The 18,723-nt window shown below is 40.7% G+C and overlaps 3 protein-coding genes and 1 non-coding gene across 5 annotated transcripts in view; 3 read left to right on the forward strand and 1 right to left on the reverse strand.

Moving 5' to 3' along the window:
- The first annotated feature begins 138 nt into the window (after window positions 1-138).
- On the forward strand, window positions 139-6,012 carry nkrf (NFKB repressing factor). 2 transcript variants are annotated; one of them, XM_044040444.1, is made up of 4 exons: window positions 159-210; window positions 459-500; window positions 2,007-2,131; window positions 2,970-6,012. In XM_044040444.1, the coding sequence occupies exons 3-4, from the start codon at window positions 2,041-2,043 to the stop codon at window positions 5,300-5,302; spliced, it is 2,424 nt and encodes an 807-aa protein (XP_043896379.1). In that variant the 5' UTR covers window positions 159-210; window positions 459-500; window positions 2,007-2,040; the 3' UTR covers window positions 5,303-6,012. The 2 variants fall into 2 exon arrangements, with proteins under 2 accessions (XP_043896378.1, XP_043896379.1); XM_044040443.1 differs by having other exon boundaries at window positions 139-500.
- Window positions 6,013-6,517: 505 nt separating this feature from the next.
- On the reverse strand, window positions 6,518-9,824 carry ube2a (ubiquitin-conjugating enzyme E2A (RAD6 homolog)). The gene is made up of 6 exons (XM_044040445.1): window positions 9,635-9,824; window positions 8,175-8,255; window positions 7,970-7,995; window positions 7,453-7,542; window positions 7,235-7,323; window positions 6,518-7,062 (listed from the first exon to the last, which is right to left on the reverse strand). The coding sequence occupies exons 1-6, from the start codon at window positions 9,676-9,678 to the stop codon at window positions 6,934-6,936; spliced, it is 459 nt and encodes a 152-aa protein (XP_043896380.1). The 5' UTR covers window positions 9,679-9,824; the 3' UTR covers window positions 6,518-6,933.
- Window positions 9,825-10,636: 812 nt separating this feature from the next.
- trnae-uuc lies at window positions 10,637-10,708 on the forward strand. Its single transcript has one exon. It is a non-coding gene; the product is annotated as a tRNA-Glu (tRNA).
- A 202-nt stretch (window positions 10,709-10,910) lies between these two features.
- The window catches only part of elf1 (E74-like ETS transcription factor 1), a 36,303-nt gene continuing 28,490 nt past the window's right edge, over window positions 10,911-18,723 (forward strand). Inside the window, exon 1 of the mRNA XM_044040396.1 lies at window positions 10,911-11,601. The gene's annotated coding sequence lies outside the window, so the exon portion shown is untranslated. The remainder of the gene's footprint in view (window positions 11,602-18,723) is intronic.

Consider the following 18,723-nt stretch of genomic DNA (forward strand, 5'->3'; position numbering starts at 1 on the left):
CCTATCAGTGGATAGTGTTTCCACGCGTTTTTCACACGATGCAGCGTGGAAACTACACGTTCATCAAGTAGAAGAAGTAAAGTGCAGTGACAGCAGCAGGCCGCTGAACCTCCGCGCCGTCCGGCAGCAAAGCAAAGCATTGTGGGTCATTGCGCTGACACACACAGACGCCATGATTTCACAGAAAATGGAAGCGGGCTGCAGCTTTAGGTGAATGGGTTTATGTGTCACTCGGGAGGTTTGAGCCGCCCGTTACGGAAAGTTTTCTTGACGGACACAGCCTTGTTTATTGGTCCGTTGTGAGGAGCTACGTGTGGCAGGAAGCGGGGACGAGCAGGCTTACGTTACTAAAGTTAGCTAGGTGCTAGCTGGTTAATGCTAACAGACACCCTGGCTAGGCTAGCACGATAATAACAACATCAATTAAAATAAATATACACTGTCTCTTCTTCAACCAGAGCACGGCGGTTAAGGTCGGGCGGAAGGCCACACCACTGAAGGTAAGACTACGACACAGTTTAGTCGTGAGATCTTTCAATTCTGGCAAATATGAATGTTGAGCTGGATGAACGTGTGTGCCAGATGCATCCTGTCGGCCTACTGCGTCACTCTGTTCCGGCTTTGTGTTTGCACAAAATCCACCTGTTTCTGTAACTTCTGACCTCATATCCGTGAAACATGCATCAGGGGTTACACGTTACATGTTTACTCTCCGGATTGTTATTTCAATCGCGTGTTTACTTGGTAATGTTTTTAGCCTCTAGAGGGATCTAGCAGACTTGACATAACACACTCATCGGCCACTTTATGAAGAACAGAGAAACACCTACCAAAGTTGCAGGAGTTGCGCCGTCTGCTGCTGTAGCTCATCTGCTTCAAGGTCAGGTCTGGCACCAGGATGAAGTGACTCAGGGTACCTCACACTGCGCGATACATGGTCCATGATACCAATAATATCAAGATACAACGATTCTGTGATAATTGATATATTACAAGACAATTGTATAGCGAACATATTTAACATCTAGTGCATGAAGTCTATGCACTGAACATGGAGGGTACATCTCTGAATGTACCAGGTAACTTCTGCTTAAGTTTCCTCCTTTTATTTCAGCAGGGCCACCATGAGACAAGTAGCAATGCCCAGCAAGTGAAACAGGCAGGGACTGTTTACTTGGAGCACCTAATTGTTAATTCAAATATCAAAATTTGCCTTGGCATACTAATTATCATATTGCACAAGGAAGAATGAGGATATATAACCATATGGCTACCCCTTTTTTCTGTGTAGGCAACTTTATAATTTAAAATCAATTTAGTAATGATGGCATTGCTTCAGGAAGTCCTAATTAAGTTGTTTCAAAGTTAACTGCACATTAACTTGAATACTTGCAAAGAAAATATTGTTTATATTTTCTTTGCAAGTATTCAAATTTCATCTCTCTTGCTCTTGTGGGGATGCAATTAGGATCACAGTCATTAGTTTTACATTTCACAATAAAACTGAGCAGGGCACCGCCTGTCTGTTTAGAGAAAACCTCTGAATTGGCTCCTGTAGCCTGTCTGCTTCAAGGTCTGAGGTGTTCTCTCAGACATAGTTTTCTGCATACCCTGATTATAATGAGTGGTTTTTGGAATTATTGCTGCCTACGACTCTGATTCTACAATTTATTCTATGTAAACCCTAGACATGGTTGTGTGTGGAAATCCCAGGAGATATTGAGACCACCCAATGCCATGTTCAAATCACTTAACTTTCAGTGTTTGGTGTAAACTTTATCAGGTCATTTGGACCATGTCTACATGCCTAAATGCACTGAACTGTTGCCTTGTAATTGGCAGTTTATATTTTTTCATTCACAAGCAGTTTTAACCTAAAACCTTAAAAAAACGTAGGAACAGATGAACCTAAAAAAGTGGCTGTTGAGTGTCTTAAAGCTGTTTATTGCATTAAAGTCTCATTCATTAATTTACTGTCTAACTTCTGTCTTTGACCTCCATTGCAGGTATGGCCGAGATTTGATTTGGACGGTGCTGGTGATGGCAGAAGGGACTGACACTATCGAAATGCCCTCATTCGACTCAAGTCCTACTTCTGAAGCAAAAAAGAGACCTACTTCTTCTGATGGAAGTGAGTGTTGATGATCTAGCTTGTGTAGTTTTGTGTAATAACGTGAAATATAAAAGTACAAGTTTTAGCTACTGTTTCACTAATTACAACAAACATGCCCAGAAATATTTAGGGCCTGAGCACCAAGTGGTGTGAAGGTGCACGTTTCAGATTGAATTATGTTTTTCCTTCTCTTTCTCCCTAAATTATCACATTTGGTGGCTTGAACATGCACCAAATTTCATAAAACATTGTCCACAAGAGTGCAGAAAAACATTTTATTATATTAAACTTTTTCTACTTAAGATTTCTAAAGTATTTCTTTTTTGATGCCGCCTTTGATCTGTATGTGGGTTGCTGTAGCGACTGTGTTTTGAACTGTGCAAGGTAGATTGTACATGGATCAAAGGCAATGGTGGGAGTAGTTGGCATTCCCAACTGCATTTTGTGCATTATATTAAATGAAATGTCTGCACTGTGGTCTTAACTTTATATGTTCAAGATAAAGGTGACCTTTCTTTAGTGCCACTTGCTTCCTTCAAGTGACGACTGGAATTCAGAACCATGCCCTCTTGTGCTTGGTAGGCGCTGGTTCTATAGAATTGACACAAAAAGCACAAGACATTATTATTAACACAAACTACTTACTTGACAGGATTATATATAACATGTGCCTCCACCTCCTTTATAATTGGAGATGACTGAGGAGGTAAGTTCTCCTTATCAGAAACTTGGACATTAAGTTCTGTCATAACATCTCGTTCCAAAAAAATGACATCACACCCCATAATCAGTTTCCTGGGACTGCAGTATGGCTCTTGTTTCATTTAAGATAAACTATGTACTTGTATCATTGCAGGAGACGAGCCCATGAGGAAAATGCCTGTGTCAAAATTTGGTTGCAGACCTCGATTTGAGCCTGTGCACTTTGTCAGTGGTGGAAGCAGTGGAGGAAATGGCACTGATGAGAAGGAGAATGATAAAGAGAGCAGGAGGAGTGAGTCATATGGTGTGAGACAGTGGGACACTGAGCACTCTTCCTACAGCAGCACCAGCAGAGCACAGGGCTCCTCCTCCCTGAGGTCTGCTTTTGACAGCCGGCCATCATACAGCTCTGACTCTTGGGCTTCCCATAGAGACCATGACAGAGAGATTTCTTTAGGTAGCACAAGTGGCTTAGGTTATGGAGGACGTGGGTCTGCCCCAAACTTCATGGCAAAAACACAGCAGGACTACACAGCCAAGTATGAAGCCCACTCCACTAGACATTCAGACTGCTATTCTCGGCCCCACAGGTATAACGGATATGGGGGAGCAAACAGGTCAGGAGGATGGGACTCAGCACGTCAGGGCTTTGGTTATGGTTATCAAGACCGGCCATCATCAAGCAGGCCATTCAGCAGAGTCTACAACAGCCCAGGCAGGAACAGTCCCACCACGTCTCAGTTGGGCTCTTCATCACAGCCTCTTCAGATATCTCAGTCAACATTAGACGAGAAGCAAAGGCTGATTGCCAACTTAGCATCTGCGTTGGCTGTTGCGTCTAGTGACTCTATGTTTTTGATAGGAAATGATGGACCAAATTATAATTTCATGTTGAGCCGCAGCATCCAGGCCTGCAAAACCAACCCTGAGTATATTTATGTCAATTTAAAGGATATTCCCCAGGCTGACCTACCGAAGAACAGGAAAGTACCAACAGACGGTTATGCCTGTGAACTGAGATTCCAGGGCGTGTATCTCGCTACAGGATACTCCGGCAGTAAAAATGGAGCAAGAGACCGAGCCTCTGAGCAAGCTGTAAAACTCTTCCTGAAACAAGTGGAAGTTCGTGTTGTTCAGCGCAGATACAGACACTCGACTGTAAATGACTTGGTTGTCTGCCAGATGCACAGCCCAACCCCTCCTTTTTTACCTGCACTCCGCAACCCAGAAGATAAACCAACACCCAGCTCTAAAGGCCAATATGAACCTGACAAACGAAAGCACTGGACAGAGTTTGTGGTTATGGACAATGCCCATGACGCTATCTGCATACTCAACAACTCTGCTGCTTTTAATCGCATGAAGATTGACTATAAGTTTGACATTCTCCCTTATGATGGTGCCTGGCTGTGCAGTGTCTTTGTGCAGGACGAGCTGGTGGCGCAGGCAACAGGCACTAAAAAGAGCTCAAAGCACTCAGCAGCTGCAGAGGCAGTGAGGAAACTCCGCATGAACCAGGCTCAACGACAACAGCAACAACAACAACAACAACAGCAACAGCAGCAACAGCAGCAGCAGCAGCAGCAGCAACAACAACATCATCATCATCATCATCATCATCAACAACAACAGCAGCAGCAGCCATCACAATACAATAGGGGAAATACTAACCCGTCAGATTCTGGAGGATGCTTTGGGCAACAGGGTGGCAAAAAGAAGCATCTGAGTGAGTTGGTCATCCTGGAAAACTCTGACAATGCTATCTGTATCATAAATGACACGGCACAGTTTAATAAAGTGACTGCTGATTACAAGTTCACCCTTCTTCCTGATAATCGCTGGAGGTGTGAAGTTTATTTAGAAGGACAGTATGTGGCAGCAGGAATTGGGCCCAAGAAAATTGTGAAACACATTGCAGCAACTGAGGCTCTGGCCACCTTAAAACAAACACAGGCTGTGGTCAAATCCAACTTAAGAAAAGAGGGGCACAACGATGCCATATCCCGATCCCAGATCCTGGCTCGCTCTGGTGAGGAGGCAACAAGACAGGAGATAAAAGAAGACAACATTGGAAATCAGTTGCTCCGCAAGATGGGCTGGAAAGGTGGTGGTCTGGGCCGAGATGGTGAAGGCATTGCAGAACCCATCAGAGTGAAGGAGCAGTTTTCTAGAGAAGGGTTGGGCATGGACACGGACAAAACAGGAAATCAACTCAGGAAGCGCGATATTGAAGACATAATTCGTAACTACGCCTGTTCAGATCGTCAGGATGATCTTCGCTTCTCCACTGACCTTACCAATGACGAACGCAAACAGATCCACCAGGTAGCTCAGAAATATGGCTTACGAAGCAAGTCATATGGACAGGGGCGGCAACGGTTCCTCATTGTCAGTCGCAAAGTACGCAAAGACCAGCTCATTGGTCAGCTTCTACAGGAAGGACAGGTGGGACGATATGAGCTTGTGAAGCCTCAGGCCTCGCACTAACTTGCATGCAAAGCAAAAGAGGAAAAAGGGCAGAGTTTGCCATTGACTTGGACTCCAGTGCAAATCACTGTGCAACTGCTTTGTTGATACATGCGAGACAGACTTACAGCACAGTAACAAATGAGAATCAGGTATCGCCTGTGGTTTCTGCATTCCTTTGCCATCAAGTGTATTTTAGCTTTAGCAGGAGCTGTAGGATGAGTCATTTAAATTTCCTGCCATTCCACGTTCTATATCCGTTTCACTTTTGCACAAGCTTGTGTTCAGTGCTTTGTGGTATCGTGTCCTAATCGAGCTTCAGTAATGTTAGGACTACGGGGAAAAAATTACAAGGGTTTTGTCATCAAAATAAATTTGTTTCATGGCAGTTCAAGGAACCTGATGGAATATGCAGCTCTACTGCTCACTTGTGAGTGCTGGACAATTGATTCATTCATTAGACAGACTTTGTCACACAGTAGCCATTTGCTCATACCAGTCTCACTTAAGCAACGTCTCTGGTCAGCAATTCCTGCAATGTTGTCCGCTCGTTCAACTCACGGATGTCATTGTAAACGTATACGCTGCGTCCATTATATGAAAACATTCACATGGAAACTGTATGCTGTGATCTTCGTTACGTGTCTAACGTGCTGGTTTATGTGAGTACAGTTAACTTGTCTGCTTGTTTTCACAGCTGTAAAATCGGAATAAATTAAACCTGAATAATAGGCTGGACTCGATTCACATGCTTATTTGTGTACTCGAATTTAGAAAAAAACAGACACTTGGTGTATATTTATTTTTATTTACAAGAAAATGTACAATTTGTTACATGGGTTACCAGTGCAAAGTTTTATAATCTGAAAACAGATACCATCCTGTTTAACAGTATTACCAGCTGATTTGTAAGATTGTAAAATGGCATAAAAAGGTCAACACTGAAACTGTGCATGAAACAAAGTTAAGTGCCCAGAAAGGGTATGAAATCTCTAGTTTCAGTGTTGGGAGATACCTGGTCACCAAGAGCTAGATCACTTTTAAAATCCTAGGCATGGTATTACAAGTACAATTCAGAGAAAGGCATCTGTTGAGTTGACAACTTGTTAAGAGTCGCGGATTTCAATGCCAGTTTTTTTTTTGTTTTTTTTAAATCCTACAAAATGCAGAAAGAAATAAAACCAAAAGAAGTGAAACCACTGAAACAGAAGGGGGGGACACTCAGGAACAGCTTTCTTTTTGGAAATATGGATTTCTGTATCTACACAGCAAAACCACACAGCAAGCACATCTAATTCACCGTCTCAGAATCATCCAGCCAGTTGAAAAAACAAGTAGAAAAGTGTGTACTGAGAGACCAGCTGTTTCCTTTTTTTTTTCGGAAAAAAAAGGAGACTGGGGGCATGTAGCAAGTAACCCAGATATAACAAGGTACATTAACTTTTAACAAACTTATGCTATCGCCCAACAATAGCATTCGGTAGGAGTGAATGCCACAACACAACAGCATACAAACTGAGCAACAGTTATGGGACAAATATATTGAGAAGGATTTTAAGATGTGTCATTATTTGTGTAATCACTTGTTTTCTTGATCAGTGGTTTCTTGATTCTGGGCCAGACACCGTTCACACTCCCGACATCAACAGGGGTCAACAGTCACGCCAACTCTGTTCAACAATAGCAGAAACCCTCTTCTCGTATTCCCGCTTATTTTCCTGGTACAGCTGCGCTGCCTGGCTATTGGCTGGACTGTTTGGGTTTGGCTCGTCCAGTAAAGACTTTAAATGTAGAAAGGAGAATGTTGGTCGGTTTCTCATGATAGATTTCAGCCACAACAGTCATTTAACAACGGGCAACACATTTCATACTAGGTATTTTTATTTTCTCACTAACAGACAAGATTCTAGTCTTTTCTTACTATGCATTTACACATTATGAGTGTTAAATTACCTGTATTGAGGTTAAGATTGAAGAGACATCATAGGTTGGACTCCAACGATTCTGAAGTATATCTAAGCATATGCTGCCATCTGCGTACACTGAGGAACAGAAAAAAGCTTTTAAATGGTTGATTCACTTAGGATAAATAAACAATAAATGTAATAACCTTGCATATCTGTAACTGACATTATTCCGACGATCATCCCTACAGGTAGTGAAGTACATACCATTTGGATGAAACATTTTGGAGACAAATCGCACTGTTGGCGGTTTATTTGGATATTCCTCTGTGAATTCAATGGTAAGTTTGAAAGTTCCTGAAAGTGAGAGGTAAGAGCACTATATGAATGTACACAACTGAACGCAATTTTAAAGCCAGCTATGAATGAAGAGCTGCATTTGATTCATTTGTTCACAGCTGATGAAGACGAAGTAAATCCAAAACAACAATTTGGCTCCTTGAACATCGAGCACCATTCTTGCATTTTTCACAACAATTTGATAAAGGTGCAATAACTTCAGTAGCTTACTGTTTGAGGAAAAACCTTAACTTATCCCTGACACAAAATCGATCAGATCCATGTAGGAGACCTGATCAGTTGTGAAGTTAAAAACAAACTCTCGTATAACATTTCTATTGACGTAATCTAGCTTCCAAAAACTCAATGCTCAAGAGTTTTCATGAAAATGTGATGGTTTATCTAATAGGAATAATAGATATGAAGAGATTCAGCAAGAACTTACCATCTTCAAAAGGTGTTCCTTCTGGTCTAAAAGACAGTTAACAGATTTGTTAGGTTGTTAATCAATTTGCAAAAAGCTACAATACACTTTTCATATGCTCTGATAAGACCAACCACAGAAGCTGCTGACATACACTACAACTTTATTTTATTTATTTAAAAAAAAACAAGTGAACAACAATTATTAACAAGTGAATTTAACTTACCCAAAAATGACAGCATTCCATACCATGATATTGTTTTCTGATGGGGCCCCACTAACTCCAGCTGGAGGATCCTCTTGCAGTCTACAAAGTTCAAATAAAGCACACTGATAAAATATGTGTGATTTTAACCAGCAATATACTGTATATTGCCCATGTTATGGAGCTAACAGGGCAAATAATTAATAACATGAAATAGTGGTATTCAGGTCTCTCCTGTACATATCAGCAACTAACGAAAGCCTGTGGAATACAAACTGCAAGTATGTGATGCCTTTTAATAATGAACTCACTCTCACAGAATTTACAACTGGCTAATCCATCAATGTAGTAATGCAGCAAGTTAACTGTTAACAAGTTAACTTTTTTTTTATTAATAATTATTTTATAAAAACAAACAAAGAACCCTGCATGTTTGTCAACGCTTCCCAGCTGTATGACCAGCAGCAGACAAAAATACAGTCAATGTACATAGTTTTACAGTAGAGATCTGAGGATTTCCCCATAGTTTTAGCTGAAATAAAAATAAATTTTACTTCTACTGCATTCATACTTTCAGTATCCAAGATGAATGACATTAAGATCTAGTCATATACTGACTTTAATACTGCGATATCTTGTATTAACGTTATAGTACCTAATATGTACTTTTTCATAAAGCAAAGGTAGTGAGGAAATGCTGCGCGTTAAATCAATTTGTTTTTACATGATTGATAATGATAGCAACATTCGTGTTTATTGGTTATAAGGGTCAGTTGGGTCAGGTTGAGTTGATGTAATGAGGGTGACAGTGGACAAAGCAGGATTAGGTCTTGGTCTTTGTGACCATGAGTGATGCTGAAGTAGGGATAAAGAAACCATGTGCCACGACAGACCGTGTAGTGTCCGTAAGCTTTTGACTGCATGGCAGATGGCTGCTTATCCTCAGGCTTGGACAGTGATCTGTGCAGGTCCCGGGATCTAAGTAGCCTTGCTCGGTCTGCATTAGGACAGTAAACTTATATCCAAATGTTTCATCTGACACTCTGGACAGTTACTTTGACCCGTATCACACAGACTATACACACAGCCCATAACAGTTTTTTTTCGATAAATATTAATAATAATCACGTCCACCACATACATTCATAAACCGAATTACACCAACACAAGCCAGTTGTAAGGATACGTTGCCCAACAACATCGTTAATACTGGCTGCCTTGCTGTTGTCAGCGCCCAATCAGGGACGTTAAAATTGACCGACAAATGTCAAGAGCTTAACAAACATAATTTTAAGAACGCTGCCCAAAATGTAAAATTTGTACCTGATCCGAATATAACTAATATTTGTAACCAATCAGTGTTTACATATGTATAAAAACTCGATTGTGTTTGTAATAAAATGTAAGCTAACTATGACAAGCTAACATTAGGTTGCTAACGCTGGCCATAGCTACTTCTCTCTTGTTTTCCTTCCGCTTACCGTTTAAAATCTCTCATTAAACGTCGTCTTGCTGGAGTTGACATCCTGTTTACACACAAATCTCGCTCCTTGGCATAAAAGTGAGCGGTTCAAATGTGAGGAAACGTTTTTGGTGATAGACTTGGACTTAGCTCCTAGCAGGCTAAGCGACGATGGCTAGTTTGACAAATAATTGGCTGCCTCTGCTAGGCTAAGGGCGCTACCACCTGGCAATACAGGGGAGGTTAACGTTGAGTCAATCTAATTCGGCGAGCCACACAGCTGCATAAACACAAACTAATAGCGTCACCTACAATTGTACTGCTAGATACAGACGACTACTTATTTAAGCTGGTTGAAAGTGATATGAGCAAAGCTGGAATCGTTTTTATGTGATCTATACCACCCGGCCTCTTCACTTGTACGATTCTAGCGAAAAATACGTCATATGTTTAGCACCCATGTTCAGTTGGTTGCGAACACGACACATGTTTTTTTTTACGGTCATAATATTTTATCCGTATAACGTTCCTCAAATCATTTTTTTTATTTTTGCAAAGTCTTTGATGAAGACAATCATTAGTCAATTAAGTACAAGATATTCGTGGCTTGCACTGTCTGTATTTCAGTATACAGTAACACTAAAAGACCACTAGGTGGCACTCGATTATACACAGAACAGTCAACATTGATGTATCTTGCAATTATGAACAAATATTCAATTTCTAACATTAACAGATATTCACATATAAATGTGCCACATTGTAGACAAAACATCACACATATTTTTTGCTGAAAACTAATAGCTATACGCCCAGTTGTCATTTTATTAGGGATATCCGAGAGAAAACGAATTCAGTCAATTTCAACAGTCCTATCTTCAGGCTAGTTTCATAAACATCAGGTGGTGAACGGGTAAATTAGTTATTAATAATGTATATAACGCATATATGCTACAATAGAATGGAAATATAGAATAATAAAATGGTTCATATCGCATACTTTTCTCTGTGAATCTCAACGTCCCATATGGTCTAGCGGTTAGGATTCCTGGTTTTCACCCAGGCGGCCCGGGTTCGACTCCCGGTATGGGAACATTCGTTTTTATAATGCAGTAATAATTCGACAACGTAAAACCCCTATCACATATGTTTTTATTACGTTTTTTAATATTTGGCAAGTTTTGACCGACGTGGTTCGTCCTTTCCAGAGAAACTACTGCAGACACCGCCCTCTCAGAGGAGTTAACCTCATTTGCTATCTCCGCTCTGGACATTCCCGGAAGATTCCTAATCCCACTTAAAAGCTATCTGTTGAGACAGCAACACTCTTCGTGGTCTTACGAAGTCAACGCGGATTTCTTCGTCACCTTTTACTACCGACTTTTGCCTTAATATGACCCGGTCGTGTTGACACAATTGCCGGTGAAGCCACACCTGTGACCGCTTACTAAAAATTAACATTAGACTGTTTAACAGTCCACACTAATATACTTATGGGTGATTAGGAAGAAACTGGTGACTCATAGTATGCACTTTTTAAAGCAGCGTGCCAGGACGCGGACGGTGAACAACTTTTTTTCATAGCGTGTTTCTTCTCATTCTCACTGAAGCTCCTGGCTAACTGACTCCTCTCTCTGGACTCGCATTGTACCACCACCAGGCTGCAGCCTAACCTTGGTCCGGGGCCAATCATTTCCCAGGAAAATGTGACTGTTAGGAATTCCCCACGCATCAGCCCCTGTCGGAGAAAACTGCAACCTTGTGTCAGGGAGCGAAACTGGAGAGCAGCGGGAGGGAGGAGGGAAACTGCCTAGCCGGCGACGACGGTGCGATGATGTTGCTGCTGTACCGTTTTGACTCCAACTGGCACCGGGGATAATAATATTTTTCTACCGGTCGGCGAGATTCATGAGGACACAGACACTTCACTGCCTGTTTATGGCCAGGGAGCCATGCTGTGCGGGGTGACAACTTCTAGCTAACAGGGTAGGTCCACTTCAGTTATTATTACCTTATTTCTTCTGTGGCCAGTATGTTTCATGCCAGCATTGCTAACACTTCCCGGTGGTAGCATTTTAAGTTTCGAATTAGGGCACGGCCCAAAACGTTATCCCGATAACAAAAAAGTTGAAAATTGATAATTATCTCCGATAAATTACATATTTAGAGTTGAAGGCAGGATTTAATCGTCCTTTTCAAACCTTTTACAGTATACATTAATTAACATTGGGTACTGTATAGTCCCCAATCAGCTTCATGTAACGTAAACAATATGTAAATACACCAAGTGTAACCATAAACAGACATTAAAAACAGCGTAAACACATAGTGTTTTCACTGTGCCTAAACATTATACCAACATACTGTTTATTAAACCTTTGTTATGTTGCTTTTGAATAAAATTATATCCACTATCCTACCATATAAAGTAGTTATTGAGTTATTTACTCTGGCCACACTTGTAATATGAAATATCAGGATTTTTATGTTCATTTTTAACACTTAATTTTATTTAGTAGTCAGGCTACAGCTAAAGAGGCACGATGTGGTGATGTGTGGTAACCACTGGCATCCATGACCTGCAGGCTTTGCTTTATTCTGCCTATAATTTACTGTGACTCCCCTTTGTGTTAGTCAGCCAGCATGTGACTGCACAAATTGTGTGTGTGTGTGTTATAGAGGAATCATTACACTTCAAATGCTTAGAAAAATCATTTTCCTTCTGTCCTTCACATCATAAACATAGTCCTTGACCTTCGGTCAGTGGTGGCAGATGTGGCTCCAAAATATGTGTATACAAAATATGGATGGGATTTAATTTTTAAGCATAAAATCGCATAACAATTATGGTTCCAACTTCTTAAGTGTGTGTTTTTGCCTCTCCCCTATGTAAGTAAATTGATTATCTGTTGGTTTTTGATCAATGGTTGGACAATTAAGTCTGATTTACAATCATCTAATCAAGAAAACAGGTGGCATACTTGGTGGCAGCTCTTCATCTCGACACTCACGATAGCAGATAGATAGCAGCCATTGCGAGTCGTCCACCTCTTCAGTGAAAGAGCCTCAGCCTGAAAATATTCACTAATACAAGAGGGAGTCTCAAAAAACTAGTACGAATGAGTGTTTACCGCCTCTACAAATATATCTGCAGTGCTCGACAGAGAAGGGTTTTTTTCATTGTTGATCAACCCTGTTTTGTGGCAAGTCTAAATGTTTGCCAGATGTTTACATTTTTGGCCTAAGACGCTTGTGTCATGGGACAGACAAACACCATCCCATTGGTCAACTGCCATGGCTGCCTTCAGAGGAGGCGGCTGTGACGCAAAGGGAAGAGGAGAGTTACTGGCATTTAGCTTGTTAGAGCCACAAGAGAATGGTCCAGCTGGACCCACCAAGCCTTCATCCACCCTTTTTTGCCCTCCCCTTCAGTCTTCCCATGGTGGGAAACACTGTCAAAACTTGTGGATAATTGGGAACTTCAATCCACTGAAAGCAATTACCCAGAACAAGACTTTCCAAATGCACTCCAGTGTGGAGTTGTCTTGTTTGTGTGCTGTTGTTTTAGAGACATCCTGCCATGCTCCTGCCCACACGTTCAGCCACTGTTTTGTCCTTTTAAGCTTCGCTTTGATAGTTTTGCACAAGCTTTGTGTGTGTGTGTGTGTGTGTGTGTGTGTGTGTGTGTGTGTGTGTGTGTGTGTGTGTGTGTGTGTGTGTGTGTGTGTGTACTGCACACAGTGTGTGGCTGAGGATAAAGCGGTTCCCAGCAGCCTTCTTATCTTGTGACAGTGATGTCACCGCCAGCAGTCTGAGCAGCTAAGGAGTGTGATGATGACCAAGGACAACAAGGGAGAGCCTTTCTGTGCTCTGATTCCTGTCGGAACAACAAACTGGCATCTGGCACTTCTCCTTGTCTGCCATAATGGTCGGCTGAATATTGATTTGGCTACACAAAAATAAGAACTGAGCTTTTATCTTATTTAGAGAGCAGCACTCCAGTTTCACATGAGGTCTTAGAGTGGCCTTGTGAGAGACAAGGAAATTCAGCACAGTTCATATCCGTGTAACAGTGTTTAGAGATATTTTAGCATCCCCAGAGCTGAAGTGATCTTGTGCCACTTATAATGTCAAGTGCAGACACACTAAATTTATCTTCTCACTATCTCAGGAAAGCCTACAAACTGTGATGACTGACAAACATTTTCTGAGGCCACAATCTTTACATAAAAACCCCCCTCTTCATAGGTGTGAATTAGTGTCATTTGGTGCCTTAGAAGTAACCACAAGATGGCAATGTTTATATACTTTGACTAAACAGTCACATGAGGTGGCTGAAACCTGAAAAGGGTTGCATAATTGCAGGAACCTTTTGAAAAGAGAAATAAAACTGCGGAACTTCCTGTTTTTATGAAAATGTATTCTGTGTCGTTGGACAGTATAATGTTGAGGGCTTACAGGGGAACTACTGTTTGCAAAGTTCCTTAATTGTTCATTGCTGGTTTAACTACTCTCAGCCTTTTGGTACCTGAATATCACCTTGTCATACTTGTTAGGTAGAAGCAGTCTGCTGCTGCTGCTGCTTCTAACATGATGTCAGAGAAAGGGGAGATGAGGGAAATTCCACCTGTAACTGTATTCCTCACTCACGCTGTCTGACTCACAGGCATGTGACCTGGACAAGTCATGGTTAAGTGTCCTAATGAATCTGTGCATTGTCATGATGCAATCCAGTGTTGCAGTAGAAGCTATTTTTAGCATTTTAAAGAGGACAAACTTGACTTTAGTCGGCTCAGCAATCATTATGTAAAGGATCGATGTGACCCATAAACCAGAAAGTCTTATAATGCTGTCATCATTGATCATAGTTTTTTTTTCCTTTTCAATTCAGGAATCATGGAAGTACTAATTAAGGCAATAATAACAAACTCAGCCTTTTTGGAAAGTGTACTTATTTGCTTTCCTGTAGATTGTTGGAGAAAAGAAATGATTATGCTCTTATATCTGTAAGCTATATACAGTATAAAGCTAGTAGTCAGTCAGCTTAGCCATTTTAAAGGCAACAAAATTGTGTTTGTATGGATTAAAGAAATACAAATGACAGCTAAAATGGAATTTGTTTATGCTGCACTGTAAAGTTAATATTTAGCCTCATAGTATAATATCCGCCTCTGGATATGTCAGTACAGGAAGAAGTACTCAAGGATGAGTATTTAGTTTTCACTCCGGCAGCATGTTGACATCATAAGAGCAGTTAACCATATTACTCAGATATTTTTATCATGCCCGCTGAGATCCACATAAGCACACAATGTAATCTGCCATAGCACTGATGTGTAATTTAGTTCGCACGGCTTCTCCTGCTGTAGTTTTACCTCACAAAATAGTTCCTAACAGAAATAGAAACTGTTGTGTCTGCAACTTTGGATCATAATGATATTTCACCATGTCATTTTTTATTTATGTCTTAAATGAGGTAGTCGTGAGTGGATCACCAAGGCCTTTCATTCAGAGTCAGCTCTGCTGGTGTTGTTTAAACTCCCAACAGTGAGCTCCCCTCATCACATCACTGACTGAAATACAGTTAAATGTCATTGCTACTAGTACATTTAGTCCTTTTTTCACCCCTTTTTGGTTAATGTCAACATGACAGGCAGCCTCAGGCTTGTTGAATTATTTAACTGCATGGAGCCTATGGGTATTACAATCCAGGACCTGAGTGACAGACCAATATGCTCTTAGGGCATCATTGCATTTTATTAATAATGAGCCCTCGATAAACTAGAACTATCATTTTTAAACTGCTCGTTGTTGCAAGCCTGCTTCTTTTTTAGCCCTGAAAGAGATGATGTGGCACATACTGACTTTTCAGGACCTCAGCGAAAGTGCATTGCATGATAGTGTGCCTGTATAAAAATCATGTGTGGTTACTTAATGTTCAATGAGTCTTTTCTGTTGGTCCCTGAATGCACATAGCTGAAATAACCCACTGAGGTGTGATGTGGATGATCTGGATGGTTGGCCTTCTCTGTGTATTCAATATTTAATGAGCTGCAGTCTGCATGGGGCTCGGCCAGCAGTCGTCCCATCGATACTCTTACAGCTTGTCTGTTTTTAAAAAAAAAAATAAAAATGTTGTGTTGCAAACCAAAGATGCATGTTCCCTGTTTGGGTTTGTCTAACCACCTAGGAGATAAACTTAAAACAATGGCAATTCCACCTAAATGTATGAGGTGTCTATGAGTCACATATGAAACATTTTATTAAGAAGCTCAGCTGTTTCCCCATCTTGATGCTAAAGGTGAAGGTAGTTCACTGCTTCCTTGTTTTTTTGTGAACTATTTTTTCATTTGTTTGTCCTGACACGGAAAACAAAATCATGGCTTGGTATGCCAATATGTCACATACTTGAAACTAAAATCTACATCTTAAACTGTGTGACTACAGAAGCAGCCACAGCTGCACATCCTGAAACTGAATCATGTTAACATGCAGACACGCGTAATGTCAGCAATGAGCAATTGATTCTGCTGAGACACATATTCACAAATATGAATTTCAAAAACACTGTTGCTCTCAGAACATGTTGCAGAATTCCTCTTATAATTTTATAGTTTTTCCTCCACTACCCCTGCAGTTATAATTTAAGAAGTAATAATTTAAACTGGCTATGCTACAGTCTTTGGGGGAAATTTTTTATTTTGCCTGTAACAATGTACCATTTTCAACTTGCTGACATAAAAATGTGAGGTGACAGTCTCTGTCATAATTGCATGTGGTGTGTGTCTGACTTTTGAAGCTCCATTGTGTAATGCTTACATGCATTTTAAAAGTCTGATTTTAGACAGATTAAGACCATAACTTGGTTTCTTAATGTCATATTTACATGTTAGTCCGTCAAAAATTGAGCTTGTCTTAGTCAGACTAACATATCTGGATAATGCGATTCATAGTTTGATTACTCAGCAACCAAAAGAGCCATGCTAGATATTACTCGTATCACAATTAACATGTACAGCAGGTACAAAACATACAGAACCACAGAATCCTCCTTATGTATAATTGGACTCTGCGAAGTTGTCCTGTTGCCTGTTTTAGTCTGACTACGGCCTTCGTTTGGTTAAACTGTGCATGTAAATGCACTGACTGCTAGCATTTGCCTCATGTCTCACCTGCAAGGAGGAAGCTGATTTTCTCATCAAAGAACACTGCTAAATAATGTAACAAGCAGAAAATGTACAATAGTTGTACCCGTACTTTACGGTATACCCTCCTCGTTTGCTGGTAATGAACATCTTTCATTGCATGTATCAAGTCTCCAGTATAGTGCAGTGTATTGAATGTTGAAGTGAACACTGTCCTCTTAGGCCTGTTGCCTCTGCATCACTCTCTGCTCAGAGGTGGTAATGAATCACTCAGATGTAGTGTGCTGAGCTGCTTCAGCACCCTGAAAGCATCGTCTGTGCTGCTGTGCACTTACGCAGCTCTTTGCTATGTGGTTATACCTACAGTTATACTCTGTCTGCACAGTGAATCATGTTAGATCCGCGTTCAGCTCAGGATGGTCATTGTCTGAGTATGATCATTTGAACAAATAAGTTGATGTGCTTGAATGTCAGGACTCGACCCATAGGGAAAAATAATAGTTTTATCACCTTGGCTGCTACCAGTCTTTCACAAATATTACACAAAGACCTGACATACTATTTTTTTTAGTGATTTCTTATGTTCATTCATTGTCCATCTCTGTGGGTTAATTAAAATGCCTTTCTGCCCCATTGTTGACCCCAGTCAGTGTCCCCGTCCTGTTAACCTGTGTCTTAAAACCCCGGCAGAACCCTCCCTGTTCTGTAGTTGAGCTCCAGTAAGCAGATGACCTTCAAACTGCTCACATAATTCTGCACGTCATCCAAAGGCTCCCCCATATCTTGTCCTGTCAAGGATTGTTTCAAAAATATCTGTCTGGTTTTATGAGTACGCAGCCCTTAAAACATAATTCTTTACTGAGCAAACTGAATATTCTGATGACGGTTCTCAGTGGAGCAGCGTCTGGTACACATTTGTTGGTTACAAGTTTAGGGCATGATCAGATAAACTGTCATGAAGTGGGAACTATGCAAAGAGAAAGGAAATTATTTCAAGCTGTGAGCAGAAATACCTTTTTAAAGAGTTGTGTTATACTTAAAGGAATACTTCACCGATTTGCATTTAGCTTTGTATTACTATATTATATTATATTAATCTTAAAAAATTGTGCCCTGAGTTGAGAAATATCTTCATTCTTTTCTTTGTTACATGCCCACCAGTGACACTCAGTCCTGTTAGCGTAGCTGTTAGCAGAGATGGCGGAAACTGTTTAAATTCTGGGAATGATGTCCCGTCCCCCTACAAGTGGGTCTAAAAAGCGTTGCAGTTTCAAGCCTCGGACCAAGGCTTGGACCAAGTGTCACTGGTGGGCACGTAACAAAAAAAAATTAAGATATTTCTCGACTCAGGGGGACACTGAGGTTGGGAAGCACAATTTTTCAAAAATACTAGCCCTATTCTAGTAATACAAAGCTAAATGCAAATCAGTGAAGTATTCCTTTGAATTTGACCCATTGTATGAGCTCTCAGGTTTAGATAACACAGATTATTGAGTGTAATATTTAATGACAGCTGTATATTGTATGTATTGTGATATGGTTAACTAAATGACGGACTGTCAATGTTTACCTTTGAGCTGGCGGCCGTTCCAAGTCCTCCTACCATTCATGAACTTAAAAATATTCTTTCAATTGACAGATTACAATTTTGGTCTCCTCGTTAGTCCAACAAATTTACCAGCCTGGTATTTTGCCATATTTTTGTTGCCGTTGTTTTAGCCCTCAGGCCAACTTGAGTCCAACGGTTGAATATCAAGTTAGGTTTTAACATAATCATTTGATACAGTAATGTTTCTCTTTGGGTTGAAGAGAAAAGCACTGACATCAGCCTCAACCACACCAGCTTCTTAGTGCAGTGTTCTCCTAATGGAGACATACCACAGAAAACAAGGGCCTCTGAGGCATTCATCTGTTGTTGATGGCTTCTGTTATGTAAAACTGGCACATGAGACTAACCAGTGAT

The sequence above is a fragment of the Solea senegalensis genome, linkage group LG12 (assembly GCF_019176455.1).
Source record: "Solea senegalensis isolate Sse05_10M linkage group LG12, IFAPA_SoseM_1, whole genome shotgun sequence".
Taxonomy (NCBI): Eukaryota; Metazoa; Chordata; class Actinopteri; order Pleuronectiformes; family Soleidae; genus Solea; species Solea senegalensis.